The sequence below is a fragment of the Budorcas taxicolor genome, chromosome 6, assembly GCF_023091745.1.
Source record: "Budorcas taxicolor isolate Tak-1 chromosome 6, Takin1.1, whole genome shotgun sequence".
NCBI lineage: Eukaryota > Metazoa > Chordata > Mammalia > Artiodactyla > Bovidae > Budorcas > Budorcas taxicolor.
In genome coordinates this window covers 31349877-31361696 of record NC_068915.1, presented here as the reverse complement: position 1 = coordinate 31361696, position 11820 = coordinate 31349877, and the positions used below count along the sequence as shown (strand labels likewise).

At 48.0% G+C, this 11820-nt stretch overlaps 1 protein-coding gene and 1 non-coding gene across 2 annotated transcripts; one reads left to right on the top strand and one right to left on the bottom strand.

The window, feature by feature from the left end:
- The first annotated feature begins 481 nt into the window (after nucleotides 1-481).
- Nucleotides 482-1540, top strand: ATOH1 (atonal bHLH transcription factor 1). Its single transcript, XM_052642389.1, has one exon. It carries the CDS (start codon nucleotides 482-484, stop codon nucleotides 1538-1540), a length of 1059 nt encoding a protein of 352 aa, XP_052498349.1.
- A 6039-nt stretch (nucleotides 1541-7579) lies between these two features.
- TRNAW-CCA (transfer RNA tryptophan (anticodon CCA)) lies at nucleotides 7580-7651 on the bottom strand. The gene has a single exon. It is a non-coding gene; the product is annotated as a tRNA-Trp (tRNA).
- Nucleotides 7652-11820: the final 4169 nt, after the last annotated feature.

The window sequence follows — 11820 nt, the reverse complement described above, 5'->3', positions numbered from 1 at the left end:
AGCCCCTGGCGGGGTGACACAACACTGGAGTCAAATTACAACCCGCAATTAACATATGAATCTGCGAACTTAACAGAGAAGGGGGAAAAAAAACAAAAACCTGGAGCCGCCGCCCAAGCGCTTCACTAGCAGGAACTTTTCTCCCGCTGTAAAAACTCTTTGATTGGCTGCTCGCACGCGCCTGCCCGCGCCCTCCATTGGCTGAGCAGACACGCGACCGGCGCGAGGAGGGGGCTGGGAGAGGAGCGGGGGGAGACACACTGGCGCGTGCCGCTTTTTAAAGGGGCGCAGCGCCTTCAGCAACCAGAGAAGCTTGGTTGCACGCGACCTGGTGTGTGATCTCCGAGTGGGTGGGGGAGGGTCGAGGAGGAAAAAAACAAAAAAACTAAGACATTAGAGTAGAGACCCGGGAAGGGATTTTTGGTTGAGCTTGTTTGCCAGTGCCTCCTCCGACCCTGAGCCTCCGAGCCTCTACAGTGCAATGTCCCGCCTGCTGCATGCAGAAGAGTGGGCTGAGGGGAAGGAGTTGGGGGACCACCATCGTCATCCCCAGCCGCACCACCTCCCGCAGCCGCCGCCACCCCAGCCTCCTGCGACCCTGCAGGCGAGAGAGCATCCGGTCTACCCGGCGGAGCTGTCCCTCCTGGACAGCACCGACCCACGCGCCTGGCTGGCTCCCACTTTGCAGGGCATCTGCACGGCACGCGCCGCCCAGTACTTGCTCCATTCCCCAGAGCTGGGTGCCTCCGAGGCCGCCGCGCCCCGGGACGAGGCGGACGCCCGAGGGGAGCTGGTGAGAAGGAGCGGCGGCAGTGGCATCAGCAAGAGCCCGGGACCGGTAAAAGTGCGGGAACAGCTGTGCAAGCTGAAAGGCGGGGTGGTGGTAGACGAGCTGGGCTGCAGCCGCCAGCGCGCCCCTTCCAGCAAACAGGTGAACGGGGTGCAGAAGCAAAGGCGGCTGGCGGCCAACGCCAGGGAGCGACGCAGGATGCACGGGCTGAATCACGCCTTCGACCAGCTTCGCAATGTTATCCCGTCCTTCAATAACGACAAGAAGCTGTCCAAGTACGAGACCCTGCAGATGGCCCAGATCTACATCAACGCCTTGTCCGAGCTGCTTCAAACCCCCAGCAGCGGAGACCAGCCGCCGCCGCCACCAGCATCTTGCAAGAGCGACCACCACCACCTTCGCGCCGCCGCCCCCTACGAAGCAGGCGCGGGCACCGCGACTGCAGCGGGGACGCCGCCAGCCTCGGGAGGGGCTCAGCGACCGACCCCTCCCGGCAGCTGCCGGACTCGCTTTTCGGCCCCGGCCTCCGCTGGCGGTTACTCGGTGCAGCTGGAAGCTCTGCACTTCTCGACTTTCGAGGACAGCGCCCTGACGGCGATGATGGCGCAAAAGAACTTGTCGCCTTCGCTGCCTGGGGGCATCCTGCAGCCAGTGCAGGAGGAAAGTAGCAAAACTTCCCCCCGATCCCACAGAAGCGACGGGGAGTTTTCCCCCCATTCCCATTACAGTGACTCGGATGAGGCAAGTTAGGAAGGTGTCCAAAACCTGGAAAACTGAGACAGAAACAAAATCACTCTTTTCCAGTGCGCGGAGAGCCCCGCGGTAAAAAATCCCCGCACCCTTTTAATTTTTGCTAAGTGATGGTCGTTGTTTAGCAACGACTTGGCTTCAGATGGCAGCTACATTTGACGGTTTGCAAAAGCCGCCGCTGTCCCAAACTTGCTATCGTCCATATTGTTCGGTGAATGCTTGCTGTTAAAAGTTGTGTTCTGTTCTCCCACATTCTGCTCCTCCTGTAGATAGATAAGGTTTAATTATATGTACTCATACATAGCAACATTATTCTAGTTCTCTGCTGCCAATACGCTGCTAAAACATCGAATCTACTTCTCTGTCGCTGGTTTGTGTTTAATTTATTTTATGCCCTGGGCATCCATCCTTGTGTGTTGCGCGCACTCGCGTGTGGCAGAGTGAGTATTCCGAAGTTGTCTCCCAAAATTCATTGTGAAACGCAAAGTTAATGCTTCCAAGGTGAATAAGTTTTGACTATGGAATTGTTGGAAAACAATGAACTTTGAGGTTTATATATTGCATAAGCATACCCAGTATATATATCGGACCTCGAGAACCTTGGCGTCTTTTCGGAAACTTGGCGCACGCACTTTATCAGCCGCCACTACTGCGGCTCTGGGACAAACTCAACTGCCAATTGCAGACCAGTTTTGTTTTTGTTTTTTTAAATACGGCCACTTATGATCCTTATGCTCTTTACAAATGTTTGTTTTTTAAAAATAAATAACCTACATCCAGTAGTGTCAAAAGCATTTGGTCAATTTTATTTTGCTTTAATATCAGAAGACGTATTTATTATTGAGTGTTTGCTACCATTTCTACTTATCTTGATTCATTTTTTTACGTTTTTCTACTCGAGATCATTTTATTTTAATTTAGCAAAGCCAACTGCCATGGTTTTATGTATTCCTTTTGCAAAATGATAAAAATAAATGTGAAAATAACTTTTACTTGTCACTTATTTCATTCTAATATAAGCATAAAAACAGTTTAAAATGACCTTGAATGTTTGAACTGTCTTCTATTAAATGCACGTTTATGTGAACCACGAGTTTTGAAGAAAAATTCCGTTATAAACCTTGTAGCATCAAGTAGTACCAAAAATCCAATATAGAAAAGCGATTGGGTCAATAATTAAATGGTGAGATAAAACCTTTCCCAAATTTTCAATACAATTTTGCCTCTAGAATCTTCCCAGGATATTTCCGTGCTCCTTATTCCCATCCCAAAAACCTCTGCAAGGAGTCTGAGGTCTCCTAGGATCTAGCCAGTAGTGAACTTTACGAGGATCAGCTATTTCACTTCTTAAAAACTTTAGCCAAGTTGAAAGCTTTCCCCTCTGCCCCGAAGTTCAAATACACAACACAAGCTTTCTCTCCTTCCTCCCTCCTGCTCTCTCATTCTCTCTTCTTTGTGGGGGGTGGGGGCAGGCTGGGGGGGAGTGGGGAAGCCACTGAGAGGAAAAGAGAACAATGGCAAAGAACTTGACAGGAAAGGGGTATTGGGGCCCATTGATTCAAAAAATAGAAACCTGCAGTCATCCTAGGAAATGGTTGTGCTACACTTTTTTGTTTCCAAACTATTCTACTTCTTCCAGTGAAGATGATATTTACTTTAATCTTGTCCTTCTAAATTAATGCCTATGTTGAAAATGTTTAACTACATTTTTTAGTCAGTGGCAGAAACAGTGCACTCACACTCTCATCTCACCATTCTCAGGAAAAAATATATCCTGGGTCTCAGGATCATAGATTTAGAAAAAGCTAATAGGAAGTATGTGTGTAGAAAGCAGACTTTTTAAAATGTTCTTGGCAAATGTCGAGAGTAAAACTATTTATTAAAGACTGGGTGAATTTCCACTGGCTAAACTCCGCTGGATTGGAGAGGTTGATTTTAAGCCAAATCCTTTGTATTTTGTGTCTACATTGAGATAAATTGTGACAACAGGGAAGCGGGCTGGAGGAAGGGGAAAAGTGAGAAAAGGTTAGTTTAATTGCTCCTGAATTCTCTTCTTCCTGCCAGCACCTTGAAAAAAGCAGAGCACCACAAACTGGGTTTGCAGAAAAAGGAATGCGGGCGAGGGAACGAAGTTCTGGTCTTGAGTAGGGAATCGAGGAACAAACCATTAACTGACCACCTAGGGATCCATGGCTTTTGCCTGAAGCTAACGACCAAGGGAAGCCAAAGACTCGCCAGCTCTCAGAGAAAGTGGTGGCTCGTGACAGTTTCCAGAGGCAGAAACAATGCAACTGACCCTTCAATAACCTTTTGCACCCAATGAGTTTGCTGTACTCCCTGATAAACATCAGGAATTTTCGGACTGTTGAATAAATCAAGCGATTGCTTCTAACACATTTCCATTTCGTTCTCAATCAGCAGACTCAACAGGCATAGACAGCCGGCAAACTTGCAGGATGAATATACACCTGTTTTTATAGTTATTTGGCTTGGTTTGTTTGCACGCAGGTGTGGATGGAGAGAGAAGAGGACCTAGAATTGTTTTATCCGTTATGAATCAGTAGGGGAAGGACAAGACCAAGAAAAAATAAAGCTGCGGGGTTTTTTCTCAAAGAAAACAGTCTGTATTTCATTTTCCATAGCTATTTATGCTTCTTTTGTGTTAACCAGAGTTAAAAGACTCTTAAAAGTTATTTCTTTTCTTCTTATAGACTCCTAGAAATTTCAATGGAAATGACACCAGGAACATCTTCCTCCACATCGTTTATAAATGAGGAAACTACTGTCCCTGACTTGTCCCAAAATTACATAGCTAGATAATGTCAATATTCAGAACTGGAGCTTTCAACTCCCATCCACTATGTCAATGTGCCCACAGACTTTCTCTGAGAAAATAGATGGATAGGCACTACAGCTATGTAAATGTTCAGGGATCCCCACCTACTGCCCCTTGTACCACAATGATAGTCAGATATTTATACTTTTTAAATGTTAGTGGCATTATATATGAAGTGGAGAAAATGCCAGCTTCATTCAGTGGAGTCAACTTTCCATTTCTTCTCTCAAGAATATCAGATTGGAAACTCTATATCACACTGATTGAAAAGTGAGGATGAATTCTTTGGACCCATCAAGAGATGCATAAAAAAGCCAAATTACTTTGCAATAAATTAAGTGCTCAAAGTTAAAACGAGGACTTCAACCTCTGTTCTTTCCTTCATTCTATTTCTTTCTTTTAACGCTGGCATTTCGTTGAAAGAGATGTCCAATCACATTTCCATTTTAAGGTTCTGCTATGGAGTTTGCATAACAAACGTTTGGCAGCTCGCTCTCTTACACTCCATTAACAAGCTGTAACATATAGCTGCAGGTTGCTATAATCTCATTAATATTTTGGAAACTTGAATATTGAGTATTTCTGAGTGCTCATTCCCCATATGCCAGACCACTCCTGCCATGCTGACTGGTTCCTTTCTCTCCATTATTAGCAATTAGCTTCTACCTTCCAAAGTCAGATCCAAGTATCCAAGATACTAGCAAAGGAATCAACTATGTGTGCAAGTTAGACATGCTTAATATCACCCAAACAAACAAAGAGGCAGCATTTCTTAAAGAAATGAAGATAGATAAATCGGGTTAGTCTTTTGCGACGCTGCCCGTGCTTTCTAGAGTTTTATATGCTTTAAACAGCTTACTTTGTATTTTATCTTACGTTCTGTCTTCCACCCCACCACCACCACTTTTATTTGTGGAGTACTTAGGCTCACCACACTTTGTGAAACTTATTTGATTTCACAGAAAGCTGAAGAAGTTTCTTTTTGGCAACCGGCAAGTTTAAACACGACTCCACGGTACTTTGCTAACTAGGGGTCCAGCCTGACCAGAAAAAATGTGGGGTAATGTCCTTAATCTTAACTAAAGCAGGAGCAATGCTTTCCTTAGGCCTTTCTATTGATTTTAGAGATTTAAACCTGAACCAAATAAGCGATCTTTCATTAAAAGGATATCTTATAATTACTTCTCTCCTCTGTTCATTTGAAAGTTCAAGAAAGACATGATCAACTTCCTCTTGGCAGTTCCAGAGCCCACTTGGAGATGGAAACGAAAAGCAGCAAACCCATTTGGCAATGGCAATCTAGATTTGTCAACTGCCATCTGGAAAAATCAGCAAGTCCTGGTGAGAGTTAAACACGACCTCTCATAGTTGAACCGATTGCAGTTGGTGTTGGGTGAAGGGGTGAGAGATGGGAGGTAGGGTAGCTATAATAAAGGTGAAGTTTTTCCTCTTTTTTTTTTTTTTTTTTTTTGACATTGCTCTCACCAGCCACCCTCACCCCAGGCGGAACAGAATCCCCGAGAGAATCGCAGACCACGGAGGTCCCTCCTCTTCTGCTAGGCCACGAACCAGAAAAGGCCAACGGAGCGGAGAATGGGTTAAATCCTGGGACGCAGGGGAGAGTCAGGGGAGGAGAAAAGTCTGGGGGGAGATAAAGAAAAGGACAGGAACCAAGAAGCGTGGGGGTGGTTTGCCGTAATGTGAGTGTTTCTTAATTAGAGAACGGCTGACAATAGAGGGGCTGGCAGAGGCTCCTGGCCGCGGTGCCGAGCGTCTGGAGCGGAGCACGCGCTGTCAGCTGGTGAGCGCACTCTCCTTTCAGGCAGCTCCCCGGGGAGCAGCGCGGCCACATTTAACACCATCATCACCCCTCCCCGGCCTCCTCCACCCCGGCCTCCTCCGCGTCCACAGCCTTCCTCGGCCCCCCGCCGGCAGAACTCACAGAAGCGAGCGTCTCTCGCCGCCTCCCGCGCCAGGCCCGGGCCCCTCTCCTCCCCCAGCTTCGCAGCGGGAGCCGCCACTGCCCACTGCACCTCCCGGCAACCGGCCGGGCGAGAAAAGAGGCCGCGGGAAGGGAAAGCCAAGCAATGCCAAGGGGAGGGGAAGCTGGGGGGCGGCGGCGGCGGGCGAGCTGCGGGGTCGTCCGCGAAGAGCCGGGCCGGGGACTGGGGCACCCGAAGCGGTGAAGCGGCGCCGCGCCGAGGGCCTCGCAGACGCGCTCCGCGACTGCCCGGCCCGGGCTTGCAGGGGAAGATGCGTTTCCCTTTTCTAATCAAAAATACAGTTCTTCAGGCGCTCCCTTATGCTTAAAACATCCTCTAGTCAGTGGATATACGGGTGCTGTTACAGTTCGTAGAGTTCAAGCTCTGATTGGAAAGAGCGCGGCCACTGTCTCTCACAACCCAAGGCCCAGACGCAAATCTATGATTCCCTTTCTTTCAGCGCCTTCAGAAAGACAGAACTAAGCACGGTGATACCAAGATTTGAGGCCGCTCGCATTTCCTGTTTCAGTCCCGCTTCCAAAACCAAGAGAGAAATAGAAGACTATCTGGGTGTCTAGTCTGCAGGAAGTCAGGCCCATGAGGCAAGTTCACGCTGCTCTCCAGGGAAACCAGAAAATTCCTCCAAAGACATGACAAACAAGTGCTCTCCAATACAAGCTTTTGGTTTTGTTTTTAGCTTTAACAATTCTGTTAAAAGTGTTAGTCGTTCAGTCCTGTCCAACTCCTTGCGACCCCACGAACTGTAGTCCACCCGGCTCGTCTATGCATGGAATTCACCAGGCAAGAACCCTAGAGTGGGTTGCCGTGCCCTCCTCCAGGGTATGGTTCTGATCCCGGGATCGAACCTGGGTCTCCCACATTGCAGGCAGGTTCCTTAGCATCTGAGCCACCAGGGAAGCCCCACTGAAGAGTTAAGTGATCCAATAAAGGAAATACTCTTCTGATGCCGGGTTCAGCAGGCCCAGCTACTGTCAGGATGAGGCTGGAAGGTGTGAGCTAGGTCTTAGGTGGCTGTCTTGGGATTTCCCAAGACAGCAGATATAGTCGTTCTTCAGAGCCACTGAAGTGAAGAAGTGAAGTCGCTCAGTCGTGTCCAACTCTTTGCGACCCCACGGACTGTAGCCTACCAGGCTTCTCAGTCCATGGGATTTTCCAGGCAAGAGTACTGGAGTGGGTTGCCATTTCTTTCTCCAGGGGATCTTCCCAACCCAGGGATCGAACCCGGGTCTCCCGCATTGGAGGCAGTTGCTCTACCCACTGAGCCACCAGGGAAGCCCTTGTCTCTTTCAGAGGCCTTTCCTCACAATCCTTGTTGCCTTCCTGCCCCTACAAACACTTGGCCTTGGAATGTTGGTGGGGGAAGGACTAGGATTGGGAGGGGTCCTTAACCTGGGGGTGAGGTTAAATGCCACAAAACTAAGAGAGATCTGAAAACATAGGGCTACCTGTTGACCAGGAAGGTAGAAGTTCAGTTCTTTTCACTTTTGGTAACAACAACCTAACAAAAATATACAGGATTTCTTTTCTTAAAATTTCTTATAACCCAAAAGACATTGATTAGGTAGGTCAAAGAATAATTCCAGGAAGCTTCCTACAGCATTCCCAGCTGAATCTGATCCAAATGGAGGCAAGGACCGCACCATGAAAAGCACCAACCTACAGGAGTCTATGGTAGACTTCTTACTGACATTGTCTATGGAAATGGACAGAAAAGGACACTGTCTATAGTAACCCCCTTTTGCCTTCTTTTTTATAACACTCATTTTTCCAAGAAGAGAGGAAAAGACAGCTTAGACTCTTAAAGCCCATGAACCTGACTTCGTTGTTGCTTTTAGTCTCTGAGGCTGAGACAATATGCTCCAGGCCTTAGGTACTTCAACTCTAAAGCAATACCAGCTGTCTTTGGTGGCGTAAGGGCATCAGTCCAGGAGGTGCAAGAACTTTGCCCTCTGTCTCCATTAGAGAAGCCAAAATCATAACCTGTGAATGCTTGTGAAAAGCAGGCAGCAAGAATCTTCTTAAGCTACACAAACTCTAAGAGAAGTCGGGAGATAGAGTCAGGTTGTCATGATGCCTCTAAGCTCGGTCCAGGAAGTTGCATCACTCTGTAACAATTCAGTATGCGTTTAGAGGACCACTGACTTGGATGGAAGGGACACCCACCTATAACCCGAATGAAAAAGTAGTTGTTCTCTTGTGTTGATATTCCAAGAATAAAGAGAAAAGCAATTTTATTATTTAGAAGGCAATGACCTCATGAAGAGCGAGACTTCCTTTGGTGACTACCTCTCTTATTCTTTTCAAACTCTTGTCCAACTCTCTCTTATTCATATTCCCTCATCCTCTCCTCCTGTTTCTCAATGAATGAGTACTTCCTGGGTGCTGACGGTAGAGTATCACTGGGGTTCCCCACCCTGAGAGAAACACATGCAAAAAATCGAGCCTCTGCCCTTTACAGAACTTAGAACTTGGTGGGACCTCAGAGTAAAACATGGAAAAGAAGCTTTGCGGTACTGCAGGTGAGAGTAGCATTCTTGCTTCAAATGGGTCACCCACCTTTGGAGTCTTACGTTAGCCATCAAACTATTTCATCCACAGTTACAAGGGTACCCTGCTCATAGCCTTCATTGTTTTCTTTCAAAAACAGTAGAGATTCTGAGTGGTTTGAAACCCTCAGTGCCAATCTTCAAATCAACCACAATTCTAGTCTCTTCCTTTTGAACTGAGGATACCTTTATTTTGTTTCTTATGAAGTGGCTAGTGAGAGTGTAGTCATAAATTCACACCAGAAGAAACTGAGGCTCTGAGTGAGATTAAATGGCCCGCTGAAGGTAACTTGGCCTCAGCACTGCAGAGACCATGATCACAGGAGTCCCTGAGTCTAGGATCAGAGTTCTTCCTGCCACATTTCACCTGCCTCAGGTGCATATTTTCAGCCAGTCACCTTATACCTGTTCCTCCTATTCTTGGTCAAAGTTGCTGGTGATGATAATAGAGATTCCTAAACTCATCCACTTTACATTTGCTCCAGAGAGATAATTTTCAGGAGATGATCATGGATCAGGCTCCAATATGAGGTGACAGATTTAAGACATAACTGTTTAGAATAATTTTTCATTTAGAATGCCAGCTTTGCTCCTCTGATTCAGCTGATACTGGACACAAGTGCTCTTATACTCTGTATAGAAATTCATTTATGCTCTCATCTGGCCAAACTTCCCCTACTATTTTGGAATGTCTCTATACCTCCTGTTTCCAGAAAGGGAGTTCAAACCTGTGACAAAGCATCTTTCCTACTTACCGTTGCTCTCAAAATGACCCTAAGGAATTCACTTTAGGCCAGGAGGCTACTTTCCCAACATTTTGTTGTATGTGTCTGTCCTTGTCCCTCCAGTGCATCCATTTTGCTGCCAACAAAGAGAGGTCTGGCTTACTCAAACCAAGGCCACTGGCTCTATTTCAGTGTTTTCTCATATGTGCAAGGACTGGAGGGTAAGGGGCAAGGAGGCGTGGTTGCTCAGCCGAAGACTATATTAATGAGGGAGTCCAGGCCTCCTTCAGGGCTGTGGAAGGGGAGGTAATCTAGTTGGTCCATTTGGGAGAGTCTCTGGAGCACCTTCCCAGGTGCCAGGCATTTTATATGTAGGTCCCTTTTGGTGGGCCCCTCTCCACCCTCAGTCTCTTAGCAAATAAAGAAGAAAATAATCCATCTTGTTAACTAGGACTTGTCCCCCAAATCCTGCTTTCACCTCTGAGCTTATCTCTTCTGGGTGTCTCACCAATCCTCCAAGGTCTAGTGAAGATTCATCTTGCTTTCTTTTTCCCTGGGACCTCAAGGGAAGCTCTAGATACTCCACTGAAACTGCTATTTTAAAAGGGCCAGCCCCTTGAGAGTAGGCAGCCATGTCTACCATGACTTTGCCACCGTCCCAGTGGTGGACATATAGTGCCCATGGAGGAAACAAGTGCGGGTCAAGGTTACGCAAGCCCTTGAGTGCTCTGCCGGCCATAGAATCCATCCCTTGTCTCCTTTCTCTTTAAATTAGATGGACTCATTAAATTGATTGCAGCGGACACCAGAACTTCTTTCTGCCTTGAAAACTCCTACATGGCCTAACAGGTTCTTCCCTCCTTTTTTTGACTTTTGTCCTAACCCTTGAACTCCCCAGGCTGGGGTAAGTGCTCCCACGTGTGTTCCATGAGCCTCTTAAGTGGTGTCGGTAACTATTTTGGAAGCGCTCTTCCGTGAGCCCCTCGAGTGAGGGCAAGGTCTTAGGCACCTGTGCAGCCGAGCTCAGAGATCCCCCAATATGCCTTCCTGTGCTTTATCTGGAACGATCGATACCCGAGGTCGGTTTTGGAAAGCGGCTTCCCGCGCTGACCCGGTGCGGTGGGGCCCTGAAGATGCGCTGCAGCCTCCCGGGCCACACCGCGCGATCCCTGGAAGGCCGGCGCGCCCAACCAGCCTTTTCCCCGACCTTCCCTCGCTACTTGAGTTTCCTAGAGCCTCTTTCCCTTCCACTCTCAGTCTTCCCTTCCTTTCTATGAGCTCTCGCGGGCTCCACATTCATTTTCTACTTTCAGTAGCCATGTCTCTTTCAACCCGCGCTCCCTCAATCCTTAAGTCATCCGTTAAGTTCCGTTTTCACTTTTTTCTTCCATCCCCCACTCCCTCGATCTTTGGTCGCCAATACTGATCCTTCTTAGCTAGTGACTGTATTTCGCGTCTCTGCTCCTTAACCAAAGGCGCCCTAAGCTCACGGCTCTCCATGCCTCGGGTTTTCCCTCTTGGCCTCTCGCTTCCCACGGTCAGGGCCAGACCTGAGCAGACACTTCGCTGCCTGGCTAGCAAGACCGCTCCGCCACCTCACAGCGGCGGGGCAAGAGCAAGTTAACATCTTGCAAAGATGGAAAAATCTGCAGCGCCTCCTGTAGGAGCAGCTTCCGGCATCGGCCCTTAACCCTGGCCCGGGAAGGGAGCAGAGGTGGGAGGTGTAGGTGGGCAGAGCTGGGGAAACCGGATCTCCCGTCAGTGTGACCTGCCCTGAAGGTTTTCTCTCCCAGGGTTTTCTTTCCCCTGTTCTTTCCCCCTCCCCCCTCTCTCCAGACCAAAATACCCAGCAGTGTTTCGTTGGCTGCTATGTCGACTTTCTCCTCCTAATCTCAGTTAAATCAACTCGGGATCACTGATGCAGGTCAGCATCAGCCCATCTGTTTGATCAAGAGTCAGAGATCTCTATTTCTTTTGCGGTCAGAATTCTTCCCCGGGGCAGGCACCTTGCTATAGTAACCTTCATTTAATACTTGCATTATCATTAGCATCTGAGCTTATCAACATGTCTTTGGGAACGATCCCTCCGCCAGCCTTCGGGACTTCACTCCGGTTCAAGGAACACCTTTTCCAAATTCACCTTGACAGCAATCTAGAGACCTTGCAGGTA

Excerpts from the sequence above, each read along its gene's own strand:
- ATOH1 (XM_052642389.1), top strand. The coding sequence starts at position 482 with ATGTCCCGCCTGCTGCATGCAGAAGAGTGGGCTGAGGGGAAGGAGTTG.